The 18940-nt window shown below is 33.8% G+C and overlaps 1 protein-coding gene across 7 annotated transcripts in view; it reads right to left on the bottom strand.

The window, feature by feature from the left end:
* The window catches only part of LOC127853191 (testis-expressed protein 11-like), a 199511-nt gene that overhangs the window by 43950 nt on the left and 136621 nt on the right, over positions 1 to 18940 (bottom strand). For 3 of the 7 annotated variants that reach the window (XM_052387464.1, XM_052387463.1, XM_052387462.1), the window contains exons 2-9: positions 13927 to 14063; positions 13544 to 13628; positions 13001 to 13080; positions 12798 to 12881; positions 10794 to 10824; positions 9810 to 9859; positions 8285 to 8422; positions 2880 to 2960 (exon numbers count right to left, since the gene is read on the bottom strand). In XM_052387464.1, the coding sequence (XP_052243424.1) occupies positions 2880 to 2960; positions 8285 to 8422; positions 9810 to 9859; positions 10794 to 10824; positions 12798 to 12881; positions 13001 to 13080; positions 13544 to 13628; positions 13927 to 14063 (686 nt within the window). Of the gene's footprint in view, positions 1 to 2879; positions 2961 to 8284; positions 8423 to 9809; positions 9860 to 10793; positions 10825 to 12797; positions 12882 to 13000; positions 13081 to 13543; positions 13629 to 13926; positions 14064 to 18496; positions 18877 to 18940 lie in introns of those variants that run through there. The other 4 variants (XM_052387461.1, XM_052387466.1, XM_052387465.1 and 1 more) reach the window with 4 other exon arrangements.

Below are 18940 nucleotides of genomic sequence, written 5' to 3'. Positions count from 1 at the left end.
ACACAATCAACACTATGAATAGTGCAACACTATTATGGGATTACCTAAATTTCTGTTTACAATCTAGTAAGAAACTAATTAAATCTGAAGAAAAACTAAATATCCAACACTTTGCAAATCTAAGGTCATTTGAAGGTCAGGTTAATGACAAACAAATAAGGTAAATTTAATGACTACCATTTCAATATCTACATCAAAGGCATAATAGAGTGCTGGACGTAAAAACATTAACTTAAATTATGTTTTCATGAAACATAAAGCAAGTTTTATAGCTAAAATAGAAGCATTGTTTAGCAAGCAACATTTACCTGTGTGTTGCTCACTTAAGATTCAAAAGAACTTATTTTGGTTTGTTAAATTAACCAGATCATTAACTGAATATTTCAGTTACATTAACATCATCAGTAAATTATAGGTAAAGGGTCAAAAGTTTACAAGCTTTTAAACCATTAACTGTGTCAGCACAGACAATCTTAGTCACAATTCCTGATTTATTGATGAGATCATTTTTTGTAATTTTATATTAGCCAGAAGTCTTATAATTTACAATGAAATGATTCTTAATTACTGAGCCAATACATTGCTAATTAATTATAAGTTTGTCAATATTTCACATTGTTAAAGCCCATATTTGAAAGCATAGTGTTTTGAACAAAATGTATTATTTAGTAGTAAACATATTTGTGTTCTTTCAATTATAGTCTACATTTTAAAAGAATTTATTATATACCCCTATCAATATTCTTTCTAAAATAATGAAGTATTTACTGTGTTCAAAGGCTGGGAAAGAAGACTTCTTTTATGTGTTATGTTTTGTACATATAAGTCACTGGAGAAAATCTGTTTAAGACAAGCACTGCTGAATACCCTTTCTGAATTGTGAACAACATACCAGATCTCCACGAGAGTCTATTGAAAAGGAGCGATTTGTTTGTCTAAACTTGCCTACATGTAATACTACTTGTCTATTGGTTTTTGATCTTAAGTTTCTGTCATAAGTCAATAATCTATCAATCTAGAGCTATATATAATCCGCAGCAGCTACATGTATAATTAATATCCTATTATTATTAGTATTATTATTACTTTTAAAGGTACTACAATGATGTTTACTACTAAATAATACAATTGTATTTATAATTTACATAATATTTAGGTTTGTAAACACACATATTATATAAGTGTTATCGTAGCAGATTGCAATTAATTATTTATGTTCTTTAAATAGCCCCCAAAAATATGTCCTGTGTCGTCTGAACAATATCTGCACACTATGCCATGTACATTGTCCATTCACTACTCACATATATGGTACAAATTGCACTTACTGAGGCTTACTTACGTTGCTTTGAAGCTCTAATGTGCATATTAAATATTGAGTAGTAAAATTACAAAATAAAACTAGTAATGGCGTGGCCACGGTCTACGCGTATCCTGACGCTGCAGCTTTTGACCCAGGGGTCAGATCAAAATTCCAAAAAGTGCACTGTTGCACATAAATTATGCTCACAGCTACAATGTGTTTAAGTTTCAAGGTTCTAGTGCTAATAGTGTAGGAGAAGACTGTGGCCAGGACGGACAAGCAGACGGACAGACAGCAGAGATAACCACATAATCCCCCAGCTCAAATTCGGAGTGTGGGGATAATTATTTAAATTCTCTTGTATTGCTTTTTACTTTGCATTGCAATAGTTCTGGGCTGTGAGTTGCGACATGCCATTCAATCTTTTTAAACACCAATACTTGGCATAAACTGTTCAAAGGGGTTGACTCCAGCTTATATAATGTTTAAGTTTTATGTAGTATTATAAGTATTGTCCCATATTGTATAGGCATTCTGTCAATACCTTAAATAAAAGACAAGTGTGGGTCAAGAATTTCTCTTCAGATGCCCGATGTTTCTTGAGTTTATTATTCCAATATATTATGTTTAAATTTATCTGTTTCAATTTAAATCATTATATTTAAGATTATGTTAGATTTTTTTTAGTTAAGACGTAAGGTATATAATACATGGAATTATAATACGTGCATTTCAAATCTCTATAAAAAAGGACCCTGCATAATGTACATATTTTCAAATTGTGTCACAAATGAATGTATAGACCACAAACAGACAGCATGTCTAAAGTGTGTATGTTTATATCCATGTAAAAATGTTTACAAAGCCTATTTCTACAAACACTGAAATGATTCACACCTACATGATAAATATTTACTTTTAACCCACCTTTAACACTATTATACCTAATATTTAAAGAAACTGACAGTGCTTTGCACCTAGCAAACAGATAAGCTAATCCTTAAATTGTACAGTGTACATAGAGAACCATAGAAATGAGTCTTAATAATACCGGATACAAGTTGGCGACAAACATTTTGTTTGACAGTGTCTTAAAACAATTTTGTTATGCATACACAGTATGAGTTGTCAAATCACTAATAAATCTTGTTCATTAAAATAACATGTTAAAAAAGGGTTCCCATAATGAACATTACCGGTAAATAATAAATTGCAATAATAAAACAAGAGCACGGCATAATGGGTGCCACGCTCGACTGCGAAAGCTTCTTTTTTTTTTTTTAGATGTCATAGTGACCTTGACCTTTGACCTAAAAATGGGTGTGGCATGTAGAACTCATGAAGGTGCAGCTACATATAAAGTTTCAAAGTTGTAGGTGGAAGCACTTTGATTTTAGAGCAAAATGTGAAGGTTTTAGCACGACATGGACGTCGGACGACAACGGCACAACCATGACAACAAGCTGGCTATGACAATACCTCGTTTTTTTTTCGAAAACAGACGAGCTAAAAAAGAAATTTGTGTACAAAAATATGCATTGCTTAAGATGAACTTGTTTTCTAGTTGTATACTGACCTGCTTTGGAAACTTGGGTAAGAGATCTTTTGCTGTCATCATGTACTGTAGGGCATCATCTGGCTGGCAGAGGGCCACAAGCTGGAGGTGAACATTCACATTAACTTACAGAAAAAAATAACAAGGCAGTTACTAAAATTTCTAAGTTAATTCTTTTTCTTCGCAGGTTTGAGATGCTACTGCAATTGCTAGCTGAAATGAAATCTTATACCTTTCTTTATTATTCAAGAAAAACTAATACAATATAATTTTCAATGTTTGAAATTTATTGAATGAGTCGAAAATTACTTTCCCTTCAGTATGAATTTGCCGCTAGAGGTGCTCTGGAAGGTTTGTCATTCAGCTTTGGGAACTTGCATGGTATACATGTTATTTTTATGCTAGCGTTTTTTAAACAATGGACGACATGGACCGAGCCACATGTTCGGAAGACATAAATAACAATCTGAAGAAAATTTTGTTTGAATTAAAGAAACAGCATGTAGATATAACTTTTTTGAAACAGCAAGTTAGTTTACCAGTGTCGTCTAAACAAGAACATAAAGACATTAAATGGAAATTTGAAGAAAACAAAAAGCAATATGAATTCAATTGTGTAGTCCATGAAGGTATCAAGCAATACATGTGGGCAATTGAAAACCAGAAAAGCGACTACGCAAAGGAAGTTTTATCGGACGTTGCCAATAAAATTCAATCTAGAAATAAACATATAAGGATAGCGGATACGTCAGAAGGCGGGTGGGAAACTGTAAGACAGCACAAACAGAACCCCCTTGCAAGTGACTCTGATGACGAGTCGAGAATCAATAGGGCAGATTCTAAAGCTCTAAAGAAAAAGAAGGCTATGCAGGCGAAGTTGAAGAAAAAGCAACTGTCATGTATGGACACTCAGACACAGTCCGCCAGTTGCTTGAGGGACATGTAGGAACACGTCCGGCGCCGTACCCGTTACCACAGAAACCCACACCACCGTCTATTGGTTCTTTTTGTGACTACTCTGGATGGGGTCCCCAGCTTGGGTCATGCTTTGCGTGTGGACAGTTGCAGCGGACGTGCCCTACCACCAGGTCAGCAAGAGAGTGCTCAGGCCCAGAAGTAGTGATGCCACTGAGGCGAGCCCACCCGCTTTCGAAAGTGCTGTATTTAAAGATGAGTATTACATTCATGAACAAGATGACAGATTTACCAATGATTATTTTATTTACAAGCAAGGTCAGAAAGACATTATTTTTAAAAATAGATTGAGGGAACATATCCATTCAGCCGGTATGCGAGTCCCAACAGCTATTACCAAAAAACCAGAGTTTTTGTTTGTTTGCAATATATGCAAAGGAGGGATGTAAGAAAATTTTAAAGTTCTGATAATATCTGTGGACTCACATTTTGATGATATAGTCTTGACTTTAATAAACCTTTTATTTGTATTATTATTTTGTGTGAAATATACAATCATGAAGCTTAAAATGAAGGGATGCATTGATTCTGTCTGCCTTAAACCAAATCTAGGATTTAAGTGTCAAAAGGACATATTTTTGGCAGTTCATACCAGGTCAAGTTTAAGCAAACGCTTCTAAGCTGAGGTATAGGGGTTTCTTGCATGTGATATGTACTTGACAAAAACTATTTATGTCAAGACTTGATTACTTGTACAACCCTTTATGAAATAATGTTCATATTTACAATCCCTGTAATAAAAGCTCCAAATCAACTATATCAATTACATGCTATTTGCAATGTAAACACACCAATAGATGACTAGGTTTGATAAAGATGATTATAAGTGTGCTGGTCATATTCAATACCAATTGATTTCAATCTGAAATTCATTACATCTACATTGATAATAATTTATGACATCAAGAAAAAGTTTTATTACAAAGGCAACACAGATTGTCAATAAACTGGGTCTATCAATACACTTTTGGGTGGTCTGTACATGGGAATTATGTAAAGACCAGTAGAAGATATACTTTTTTAGCATCCTTAAAACAATTATTTACTATCTCAACTAAAGTGGATGCATTTGTATTTTGGATAAAATAAGGTAATTCTGCTCTAGTGTTTCATGCTGAATGCACTAAATTCCAGCAATTTAATCATTTTAATTGTGTCTTAAAACTGTATCATGTGGTTGGAATCAGGACTCATTTGTATTTGTTGACTATAAAATCAGAGACAAAAGTGAGTCATTAATCAATTTATCATGACAAAATATGTGTATATTAAGTATGCAGTTTAATGTTAATATTCTATGCCATTATAACCACTTTTGATGTGTTCTTCTTATTGATACCAGTTGATTCAAGAATTATGGTGTTAAAAATAGAACATTCATAGAATGTTTACTGACAGTATTAAATATGATTCTTTCATTTATTTATTTAAAGACAAACATAGGAAGGTTATTAAAAATTCCTCGCTCTTAACATTCTAGTGATTTGTTGGCTGTTGTCTCATAGTAAGTGATCTCAGTATTTTTTTAATAAATTAAGACAACGTACGAAAACACCTTTTAACAATAATAACAAGATTGCCAAACTGTCACATGATACGTCTGTTTCAAGGTTTTGGACACCATGCTAAATGCTTGAAATGCACTAAGTGACCTCGTGACCTAGATTTTCAGCATTACCCATATTTGAACTTGACTTGGGTATCATATTTAGACACAACTTCTGACCAAATTTGGTGAAGATCGGATGAAAACTTCTTCAATTAGAGAGCGGACACCATGCTAAATTCTTGAGCACTAAGTGACCCCGTGACCTAGTCTTTGACCTGGCATAACCCATATTCGAACTTGACCTAGATATTGTCTAGATACAACTTCTGACCACATTTGGTGAAGATCGGATTAAAACTACTTCAATTAGAGAGAAGACACCATGCTAAATGCTTGAAATGCACTAAGTGACCTCGTGACCTAGTTTTTGACCCAGCATGACCCATATTTAAACATGACCTAGATATCATTTAGACACAACTTCTGACCAAATTTGGTGAAGATTGGATGAAAACTACTTCAATTAGAGAGCGGACTCCATGCTAAATCCTTGAAATGCAATTAAGTGACCCCATGACCTAGTTTTCGACCCGACATGCCCCATATTCAAACTTACCCTAGATATTGTCTAGATACAACTTCTAACCAAGTTTGGTGAAGATCGGATGAAAACTATTTGAACAAGCAAATTCGTTGAATTGATACCCCCCGCGTATATGCTTCTGGACACAAAAGTGTTATATTTGACACTCAAAAATGCATTTTTTCAAGATACAAAGGGCTATAACTCCTTTATTATCAAATGGTGTACAATGCCATTTGGCGTGCATCATCCTCTTATCCATATATACACTCATACCAAGTTTTAATGAAATCCGCCAAAGCACTTCCAAGATATGGCTCCGGACACAAATGCATTTTTCCAAGATACAAAGGGCCATAACTCTGTTATTAACAGATGGTGCACAATGCCATTAGGTGTGCATCATCCTCTTATCCATATATATACTCATACCAAGTTTCATTGAAATCCGCCAAGCACTTCCAAGATATGGCTCCGGACACAAAAGTGCCGGACGGACGGATGGAAAGACCGACGGAAGGACGGACGGAAGGACGGACAGACGGACAACGCCAAAACAATATCCCTCCGCCTATGGCGGGGGATAATAATTAGAGAGGGGACACTGCTGTGGAAGCCGCCCGCCCACCAAGGGTGAAACTATAATACGTCCCGTTTTGAAAAAACGGGCGTTACCAAATTATTACCTGTACACCGACACAAAAGAACAAGTCAATGTATGAAACAATATAAACATAATAAAGTTAATATCAAATCCTTGCTTAATGCATACACAAACATACAAATTATTTATTAAACAAAACAAACACTTTATCTATTAGTTTAGAAATACGCCACTCTATACTTTTCACATGACAGAAAAAGGTTTCCATATTTTTAAACTTGTACTGTTTTTGTTTTGACGCTAATTTGGACACATAAACAGTATCACGTTATCTCTCTCTTGATCATGATCACCTCACTGATAGATAAATCATGATGCAGCCCATCAATACATGATTACCACATCTTTCTTTATTACATAAACTGTTCATTCTGATGTAAGAATTTAACCATATGACTTTTTTTCATTTCATTAGGAGCGCAGTGAGTATGAAAATTAATACATGAATATTCATGACTTTAAGTGGAGAAATGACTTCAATTTTTGCAAATTTTAATTGTCAAGAGGGAAATGAGGTCATACGTTCACGCTCTGTCGTTCAACAAAGATGAAACCCAAACGGAAACGCTATTTTCATGCTAAAACGAAAAGGTTTGTGGCCTATATATAGAGTGATGTAAAAACACAGCCGATATACGCTAAGTAATGTAGTCATAAGTAACTATTAGTATTTTTCTGCATTTCATCAAATTGGGCGAAATCTTCATAACAGTCCTTACAATTGAAATGCAGACAAGTGCTTTTTTTTTTAAGGAAAACTTGTCCCAAAACAAAATTATATAGGGCAGTCTCTTATTACAGATGCTGCAGACCCTTGCATACTAATTGCTCCACACAGATTTGGTTATCAATGATTTAAGAAATCTAACAAACCTTCTTAATAAAGACTTGTCAGTGATACTTGATACTTAAACAATTGCATGCTGCAATTCACAAATTAATAAATTCACAAACAATCTGACTATGACCAGAACCCTGTATGTCTTAATTACATTAAACAACCTAGGCTCATTTTGCTTTCTCAGCTGCATTCTTATGCTCAGTTACATTCACCGAGTTAAATTACGGCTCAATCATAGTCAAACACATCCTTTCTTGGAGTACCAAAATAATGTGAAGAGAACTAATGAGGTTGAGCAATTTCAGTTCTTGCTTTTGTTTGTGCCAAACGTCACATTGCTAGCCACCCCCATCTCCAGTTTTTCTCCTAATATACGCAGAACTCAATGCTCCCCCCTCCTCGTATTAAACAGACAGTTCAAAATTCTCCTAATATACGCAGAACTCAATGCTCCCCCCTCCTCATATTAAACAGACAGTTCATAATTCTCCTAATATACGCAGAACTGAATGCTCCCCCCCTCCTCTTATTAAACAGACAGTTCAAAATTCTCCTAATATACGCAGAACTCAATGCTCCCCCCTCCTCGTATTAAACAGACAGTTCAAAATTCTCCTAATATACGCAGAACTCAATGCTCCCCCCCCCCCTCCTCATCTTAAACAGACAGTGCAAAATTCTACTAATATACGCAACTCAATGCCCCCCCCCCCCCCCCCCCCCCTCTTCTTATTTGACAGACAGTACAAAATTCTACTAATATACGCAAAACTCAATAATTCCTCCCCCCCCCCCCTACCCTGCAAATACTCACAGTTTCTGCCCTGTAACAGGACAGGGTGAAGAGATCTTGTTCTAGTTCTAGTTTCTGTCTCTCCAACGTTTCACTGAAGCCACTTTCTCCTGTAGCAAGTTTTCTCTCAATCACACTTTTCTGTATACTTTTAAGGCACTGAAATTTGTTAGAATAATACATCATGCTGTGCTCATAAGGATCAGCAAAGCAACTTTGAAATAATTATGGTTCAAATAAAACCTTTCTTGTTTAGAGTAAAGTAAATACTTACTGTTGGTTGTGCAAAATCACAAACAATATTTGGTAACATAAAACATATTCATTTATTATTTTATGTAATACGGGTTTGATCACTAAATTGTTTAATGTTGTTTGGCTTGATAATATAGCTCTCCTGTGAACATAAACCTTGCACTGACCTTTATACAACAGAATTTTCAATACCATTTAGTTTAATATAGAAGGTTCCTCATTGAAATCAGGTAAAATAGATTTTAAAAAAAAATCAAATTTCAGTCAGATGAAGGTAAAGGTCACCATAACTAAAAATAGAAAAATAGTTTCTGCCCAGTCATGTTATGGTCAGGGTGACTGTTAGTGAGTGTAAAAATGTTTTCCACGTAATAACTTGAATTGTAGGGGTATTTCCCTAAAATTGTGTGCATTATGGTAGCTAAGATGCTAACCTAGCCAGGAATTAAATTGGATTAAGTTCAAGGTCACTGTAACTTGCAAAACAAGAAACCATCGGAGATGAGTGATGCTCTCCCAAAGTTTTTTTTTGTCACAATGTCGCACTATATATTCAGATAAAAGGAAATGTCTTGAGGGAACAGAAGTTGGGGGGACAAGAATTTTTTTATATAAAATTTCAAAGGGCCATAACTCTGTGAAAAATCATCCGACCAGAACCCGCTGATAATATGCAAATCTCCTCTTGGTAGTGAAGCTTCCCATAAAGTTTAATTGAATTCCAGTCATTAGTTGCTGAGAAATAGCCCGGACAAGAATTGCTCTATATGTACAGTTAATGGAAAATTTTAAAGGGCCATAACTCTGTGAAAAATCATCTGACCAGAACACGCTGATAATATGCACATCTCCTGTTGGTAATGAAGCTTCCCATAAAGTTTCATTGAATTCCAATCATTAGTTGCTGAGAAATAGCCCGGAAAAAAATTGTGCACGGACAGACACACGGACGGACGGACAGACAAAGTGGCGACTATATGCCCCCCCTCCCAAATTTTTGGGGGGGGCATAAAAATGTATTCACTCAATAACTTGATTAAAGATAAAGGTATAGCACTGAAGTCTGCATCTTGGTTTATACTGACAAGTAGACCTACCTTGAGAATGACCAATTTTTTTTAATTAAATGAATAAGTCCAAAAATGAAATCTAGTTTTGCTGCCTAATTGCCATTTTGTAGTGTTGTTGTTGTTGTTTTTAATTTGATTTAATAAATGTCCAGGAATTTTTTCCATGACATAATTAAAATGATATTCAACATCACGCTAAACAAAAATATTATGTTGTTTACCTTTTCAGTCTTGCTGAACACTTTCTCTGCCAAATCTGGTTGACCTGCATCTATTGAAATAAATTACATGTCACATTGTAGAATCTGTAGTGCGAATAGAGAGTTGAATAGAATATGTTATCCAATAAAATCTGTTTTTGCAACTTTTTTTCCATAAATTATTTTCTAATGTAAAACAAAACTCAAAACATTGTATTACAGGTTTTAATTTTCAGCAAAGGTTACTTTCCCATGAAAATAATTTATATACAATTTTTCAAACAAAATCATCACGCTTTTATACTTTGAATGAAAAAACACACACTAAACATGAACAAAACAAAATTACTAAAGCATTTATTCACTATTTTGAAAATAATAATATTTAAAATTCAAATGAAGCAAATAGTTCAAGCATACATAAACCTGAACTTCAGAAGCAAAAAGATCAATAAAGTAAACTGAACTGTAAGTGACTTGTTCACAGACTGGGGCATTTTTTGAAGTGTGTCAATAAATGTCTTAAATTGCTAGATTTTAATCATGAAACTATAGAGCTCTGTTACAATAACAAAAATACATTTTAGTAAAGAAAAATAAAGAAAAAAGAAAAGTGTACATTAGACATAGATGCCACCACCGTCTACTTTTGTCATAAAACTCCACTTACATGTATGTAAAAAACAAGCTGTTTTATGATCAAATTTGACTATTGACCTCTAAATGTGACTTTGAACTTTGAGTTAGGGACCTTGACCTTGAATGTAGGGGGACATTTGTTACAAACAACACATTGTCTAATGATTTTAACATTTGTGCCAATTTATATAAAAATAAACTGATAAAAGGCAAATGTATTGTTGAGAGAGAAATAATCAAGCTTCTAATGGGTAAGATTGACCTCTATGATTTTCATTTTTCTAATATTGTTTAATACGTGACAAAAAGTGAGCAATCTGTGAACATGTCCTTTAAACCATGATTAAATTATAAACAAATCAATACCTAACCAGGCCCTTCCACTTTTAAGCCCCATCTTAAATATTGTAAGAAGATATGTGAGCTTATGACACTGTTTAACAGTACCATTTTTTCATTGCAACATTTATATAAATAAAACAACCAACAACACAAACAAAATAATAAGAACAGCGCAGACACAAATTCTTATAGTTACTTACTAGAACACATGCCTATGTATATTCTGTTACATTTGTCATATCGGTTAAGTGAGTTTTTATGAATGCTGTTATTTAGAAAATATGAACAATTCATGGCTTAATTAATCCAGAGAACCTGTTATAATACAACATTTAAGGATACAATCTTGTAAACAGAATCTTCATATAACAGAAGAAATTTTAGAAGGCTTTGAATATTATAATATCAAAACCATAAATTTTTCTTTATCATTATAAAAAAATAATTTTCCCTGAGAAAAAGTTTGAATATGAGTAATGTATAAGAGCTCACTAAATTTTTAATATTACTGATCATCAGCTGTTTAGGCATAACAAATAATGTTTGTTTCATGTGACTTGACCAACTTATTTATAGGGAGGTACGGCTTGGAAGAGAATGTAGAATAAGGTCAATTGTCAACTTGAAATTATTCTAAAACAGAAACAAACTTGGAAACATATAAATAACATACCTTAAGATTTTTTTAAAGAGGGTTTTATTAAGACACACCACTTTCTTACTAAAAATCAATTTACAGCAACATATTGCCAGCCAATATAGAATAATATCTTCTCAAATTATATTTATTATTTTAAAGTATTTATAACATGGTAAGATTTATAATAAGTTTTGCCCTTGGGATACTTTTTGAGGGTGTGCGAAAATATCTTTAAAGAGAAAAATATTTTTAAATTAAAATCAAATATACATGAGATATGGCTTAACACATGTGTACTGTTTATATTTGTTCTGAAGTGAAGTTTAATTCACATTAAAGTGGAAAATTGTATTGGCAAAAGTTTTAATCCAACATATGGCATGTGTCAAAAAAAAAAGGGCATTTAATACATTTTGCCTTCACAACTTCATCTTTACATCACTGATATTAAATAACAACAAGAGATGTGTTTGTCAGAAACACAATGCCCCCTATTGCGCCGCTTTGAAGCCATAAATTTGACCTTTGACCTTGAACGATGACCTTGACCTTCAGCCACTCAAAATGTGCAGCTCCATGAGATACACATGCATGCCAAATATCAAGTTGCTATCTTCAATATTCAAAAAGTTATGACGAAACTTTAACGAAGGTTAAAGTTTTAGGAACGAAAAATACAATATTTGACCTTTGGTCTTGAAGGATGACCTTGACTTTTCACCACTCCAAATGTGCAGCTCCATGAGATACACATGCATGCCAAATATGAAGTTGCTATCTTCAATATTGCAAAAGTTATAAAAGTTTAACCAAGGTTAAAGTTTTGTGACACACACATACAATGACACAAAGACAGGCCAAAAACAATATACCCCCGATCTTTCGATCCGGGGGCATAATAATCAAAACATAGTGTGACTATTCATTTAACGCCTTCTCAGAAGGAGTGAATAGGAAAAAAAACACTTGATGGAAAAAAAAAGAAAATGACAAACTCAATAGCGTTTGTAAGGTTAGGGCATTTTCTACAGTTACCCAAAACAAACCTATTTACTGTAAATAGAATGCAGTATTTTAAGAACCAATTTAATAAATATAATTATTTGTTAATAAAAAGGTAAAATTAAATATTTTGAAACGGACAAGCATAAGCATAAAAAGGCCATAAATATTGTTCATGAAATGCCATAATAGAACATAATTGTTGAATTATTCACAAGTATTTGTACTTATTCTATTACAGTCAGCAAATTAAGAGCCAAAATAAAAAAAGCATTGTTTTGTTCATTACAAACAATATCTTATTTTTCTACATATAGCAGGGTTGGAAATAAAGCAAAGACTAAGTACCATCCAATGAATCTTTAATGCTAGTAGTGCAAAACTACCTTATGTTCTTTAATAAACTTTTCTGTTGGCCTTTCATTGTTCATTTGGGAAGGGGCTTGTTTTCTTAACATATGGTCTGTTAACTGTAAAATAACAATTAAAAGAACAACTGCCTGCAAGTGCTTTCATTATCTTAGGTCATAATTCTGAACTGTATACACAAAACTTCTGACACTTATTTTTAAAGACAAAGCCATCTTACCATAATGAGACGTTTACCATTGTGGTCACTGTTATCCTTCTGTCCACAACATTCAAGGACCAAAAAGGCTACATAGCGAACTGGGAAAAAACAAATAATTAATTATTATTACATTTATCTTAATGACATTTATGATTTATTTGTAACTGATCCCATTATTCTTTTTGCAAATATAGTAACTTGAGTAAGGTGTAAACACTTTCCCCCAGCAAGATCTGTATGGCAACCCGTAAATAAAGGTTTGAACAATTTAGTCCAAGTAATTGTTGTAAAATTACCGCAAGTTTTTTGGTTAGGAGATTTATTCTTGCTCTAATTATAGATGAGTCAAAGGTGAAATTTCTTACTGCATTAAACCATTTTTCTTGGACTTAAAGTTTTGTTGGAATGAACAGACAAATAATTAGATGTTAAAATCTACAAATGCGCAAAATTTCTCAAATCTATAACAACTTTGAAAAAAGCTATTACGTGTACATTAACTATTTTAAGTATTTACATATACACTATGCCATGATAATAAGAATAAGGAATATCGTATACTTTTTGCATTTGAAGAATTTGTGACTGCACCCTTGGTCTTTATTGCAACAGAGTAGTTCCATAACTCCACTGCAAGGCCTTCCAACTAAAAAACAGACATGTACAAATAGCTGACAATACAGAATTAAAGACCAGTATTTAATTATTAATAGGTAAATACGTACTTTTACATAATTTTGACATGCACCCCTCCATTTTTTCCACCAAAAAAGGATGATGGATTATGGGTTCTTTAATACAGTAAATTTAAGTCAGTAAAAACAAATGTGGACTTAAATTGCTGTTAAAAATACACTGGCATGGTAATTTTTTATTTTGTTGGTTAAGGTTTTAAAACCTTAGGGGATAATGATACAATGAATAACACAAAAGATAATGCATACTTCGCTTAAAACTTTGTTGTGTTCTGGTTTTGTTGCCTCTGGTAATGGTAGTGACTGGTCACAGTGTTTGACACAGCTGTCCACACTAACAGACCAGGTGGTGGTAGAAGGATCTTTTGTTACTTCAGAGCACAAGGCTGGTAAACGAAAATATGTTTTAATGGTTCACACACATTGATATTAAGTAAAGTCTTCAATGAGATTGGAAAATTATATTCTAATTCACCTGCCGAAATCAAAGCGTTTCCAATTTCATAAAACTAAAATAGCAGGACAGAAAGAGAAGTGTACCGGTCTTTGAACATGTCATTAAACAGCACTTCTTATTTGACTTTTTTTCCGGTAAATAATGTGCATGCAATTGTGTGAAAGTACGTGTGATGTCAGTCTCTTGTATGAGAATAATAGTTCATGAAGTCAAACACCTATTTCTCTATACATGTATCTCTGACAGGGCTAGAATTTAATTTTTGTTCTACTTGCAAAACATTGCGAGCAGCTTTAATACCAACTCGCAAAATCAAATAGTTCTCGCGTAATTTAGTTTTATATTAAGTTCTTTTTCCCACTTTTTCACTGTTATCGAGAAAGGATTAAATTTCAGTGTTTTTTTTCTAACTCAACTGTTTATCTTTGCTTTATCTATCGTATTGTTATTTCTGTCTGTGGGCAAAAAGAAACAAGTTATTTTTCGCTACGACACCATTTCTGTTTAAGTTCAATGAACACGTGCAAATAGTCAACTGTTTCACTTTCTTTGCAGGGAATAATCTACATGTGCGTCCCGCGTCTATGACGCACAAATATCGAAATAGACGCATCGTTTTGAAATATGTGCGTCCACTCGGACGCATTGCTGAACTGTATCCATTAACGCATACGCTAATCACAATAAGTACGAACCATCAACGAGTCATAGTGTAGCAATGAACGCTGAGTTTAACCAAATGAGGCTTGAAGACTCCAGCAAGTCTTCTGAATGGCTCTAGTCGAGCTGCTGATGTATAATACAAACCAATTAGAATCGACCTTTAAAATAGAATGTGTTATGATATTTTCTCAAGTCCCCGGATGAAAACCTGTTTTAACTTTGTATAACTTAGTCATAGATAATACAGAAAAAATGCCTCCGAAATAAGGTGTTGAAGCTTAATCCAACACAAACAAGAGTTCCGCGGTCGGAGATGACCGCATTGAAGCCGGATTTTTGATTTAAATGACAGGAAAGTACCTTTCGTGTTTTTGTCAATGCAATACTTAAATTACTGAAATATTGTTCAAAGGTCAAAATGAAATGTAAGTACTTTTCAAGGCATGAGCAAACCTTGTGTTATGTTTTGAATGCAAGCATATACATGAACAACAATAACATTTAAGGTCACAAATATGAACTTGCAAACCTTCATGTCAAGTTTGAAGACTCTATGTCCAAGCATACCAAAGTTATAACAATTTTAACATTTTAACATTTAAGGTCACAGTGACCTTGACCTTCAAATGAATGACATTGAAATGACCAGTGGTCATCTTCTAGTACTGGCCAATCTTTATTTCAAGTTTGAAGACTCTAGGTACAAGCATACCAAAGTTATAACATGAAATAAGAACTTTAACATTTTTACATTCAAGGTCACAGTGACCTTGACCTTCAAATGAATGACCTTGAAATGTCCAGTGGTTACTTACTAGTTCTGGCCAACCTTCATGTCAAGTTTCAAGACTCTAGGTCCAAGCATACCAAAGTTATAACAACTTTAACATTTTTACATTCAAGGTCACAGTGACCTTGACCTTCAAATGAATGACCTTGAAATGTCCAGTGGTTACTTACTAGTTCTGGCCAACCTTCATGTCAAGTTTCAAGACTCTAGGTCCAAGCAAACCAAAGTTATAACAACTTTAACATTTTTATATTGAAGGTCACAGTGACCTTCACCTTCAAATGAATGACCTTGAAATGACCAGTGGTCATCTGTTAATCCTGGCCAACCTTCATGTCAAGTTTGAAGACTCTAGGTCCAAGCATACCAAAGTTATACCATGAAATAAGAACTTTAACATTTTTACATTCAAGGTCACAGTGACCTTGACCTTCAAATGAATGACCTTGAAATGACCAGTGGTTACTAACTAGTTATGGCCAACCTTCATGTCAAGTTTCAAGACTCTAGGTCCAAGCATACCAAAGTTATAACAACTTTAACATTTTTTATATTGAAGGTCACAGTGACCTTGACCTTCAAATGAATGACCTTGAAATGACCAGTGGTCATCTGTTAATCCTGGCCAACCTTCATGTCAAGTTTGAAGACTCTAGGTCCAAGCATACCAAAGTTATACCATGAAATAAGAACTTTAACATTTTCGAGCACGCCGCCACCCTGCCCGCCCGCCCCCCCGCCCTCCCGACAACATCAATCTATAAGCCGAGATTTTTTCAAAAAAAATCCGGCTAACAAATCTAAACTTTAATAATGGTAGGTCAACGGCTCGCAATTCGGACGTAAACAATAATATTATCAAGCTCGCAATTCGGATGCTAACAATTATATTATCATCGATTTGAATCAAGTTATAATAGGTTAAATTCATGTTACAGATAATGTTATAGCCTATGTGAAGGCAAACAAGATAGTGATAACTCTGAATTTGTTTTTTTTTGGTTTCAACAAGTTTTTGAGATGATTAAAGTTTAATGCAAGAATGTAGTTATTGAGCTAGTGTGATTTAGACATATTTTCTTCACTACTTGGTATCTTTCAAAATTTGGGACCCTTCTTTTTCAAGGACGGTGGACTCATTAATTTTGGCCTGGGACTCATTGGTCTAAAATCTGCGAGTTCAGGGACCCATAGATAGTAAATTCTAGATTATTATTCCCTGTCTTTGTACTAATACCATCCGCATATCTGTACTATAAGTATACCAGTTAACATACAAGGTGCGCGCTTATTTAGCCTTCACAACGTCAAGTGTATTTAGCAATATTACTCACTATATTTTTACTCGCAAAAAAATACTAGTGGCTTAAAACTTAACTCGCAATCAGTATTTTTCACTCGCATTTTGCGAGTGTGCGAGTGTTAATTTTGAGCCCTTTCTGAAATATATGCGTTAAAATCAGGGAATCAAATTGCATTTTATTAACCTTTAAATAAATAAAGAACAACATGAACAAACATTTCTTATTAACATTCAGAATATGTATATAGAAAAAACGCATGTGTGCAGAAACAAACCTTAGCATCCAAATAAAAGCATGATCAATAAAAAACATGGCACATATACAGATTACTATAGGGAGTTAATGTAATTTGCCAAATATTGATGACTTCTATACAGACTCAGTTATTGTTGTTTTGTCTAAGAACAAACATTAAACTATAGATTGACATGTCAAACATGTGCGCATTAAAATCTGTTCACTTGTAAATCATAGGAATTAGGTGTACTTATTGCATGAGCATGGGCTGCATCGACTGATACTTGTCAATATAAATTGCCGCCATAGAGTCTTTTGATGATTTTACTTTGGCAGACTCTTATTCTGAACGCGAACTATTTCAGCTACAACTGATATCCTCCAATTACCTTGAGTCGAGCGGTTAAGGAAACAACTAAACTAATTTCTGAATTACTTCAAACAATGCCGCAATAAACGATGTACCTTTAAAGATTTATTTCATTCCCGTTCAACCAATGTCAAAATGGTTTATTTACAGCGTGTTTAACCACGCAAAGCCGATAGTTCCATACACACCCGCAAATGACATACACTATGCGCGTTGTTTACCTTGAGTCGAGAGGTCACATCCGAAAAGCGAGAGTACTCGATTGCAATAGGCAGGAGGTCAACAAAACTTCGAAAAGTTGATTCACTGAACAAATTTAGAGAAACTGAAAAATTAATTTAACTTTGTTCATATCTTCTATTTACCATTTAACGAGTTTCTGTTTTATTGGTCGATCTTCTTTTTAGCAACATTGACACGAAAAAGTGCTCAAGAGTTCAAAAAGAAATAACGTTCGCAATTTGTTCAAATAAAATTTTGGCATATATATGTTACTATTTAAAGATTTGATAAAATTATCACCCAATCGGGACAAGGTTTACCCACTGAAAGTGTATATATCGTCATGTAACCTATTTTCCCGATGTGCGTTCACAGATTGTTCCATGCAACATTTTCTGGGAATCGTGAAAAAATTAAAGAATTTTCATTCAAATAAATCAAATACATGAATTTGTTGTGTTTAAACTAGGGCAGTGGTCTGCAATTTATGTGCAAGTTTAATGAAGAGTACCGAAAAAATGCAAGAAATGGTCATACATCTGGACTATTTTAGTTGAAGTAAGATTTTTAAATACAATTATTTTGGGTTTTTCCTTATATTAGTAGTGTCTGTAATTATTTTTAAGCGTAGGAATGTTCGTAACACAAAATACTCAGAGCGCATGCGTGTGACGTTATCACGAGAGCCGCGTTCTTAATGTAAACAAAGTGATCGACTTTGGGTCATGCTCGACTAAAGGTAATTGGAGGATACATGCTATATTAATAAGTTATACCTTTGAATTGAGACAAAAATGTGACTACATCTATTTCCATGGTAAGTTTTGTGACAGCTGAACTGGTTCAACCTTAAATAATATGTAGACCTTCTTACTTAAAGTAAAAACTAGCTTTCGCTTGTACATCCGAAAGTATGAATGTCCAGAATCATGTGGTCATACAAAACTATAGAATTCTATCGAATACATTGACCATCATTGTGATATTTTTGCCAAAATCGTAGAAATCTTTTCAATGAAGTCGAACAAAGCAAAATAATAAGCGCAGGTCACGAATAAACTTGGAACATTACGATTTGTATTTATTTCTGTATTTATTTTGGATTTGTGCGTTTGTCTTCTGCAAAAACTGAAACGAAAACGACTCCATACTGTAAGCGGCGACAAAACACCATATAAAAAGACGATGCAAACAATTGTCTGGTACCCAACAAAACTTAT

This window comes from Dreissena polymorpha, chromosome 12, assembly GCF_020536995.1.
Source record: "Dreissena polymorpha isolate Duluth1 chromosome 12, UMN_Dpol_1.0, whole genome shotgun sequence".
NCBI lineage: Eukaryota > Metazoa > Mollusca > Bivalvia > Myida > Dreissenidae > Dreissena > Dreissena polymorpha.
Note: the sequence above shows the minus strand (reverse complement) of the source record. Positions and strands in the feature narration are given on the sequence as shown.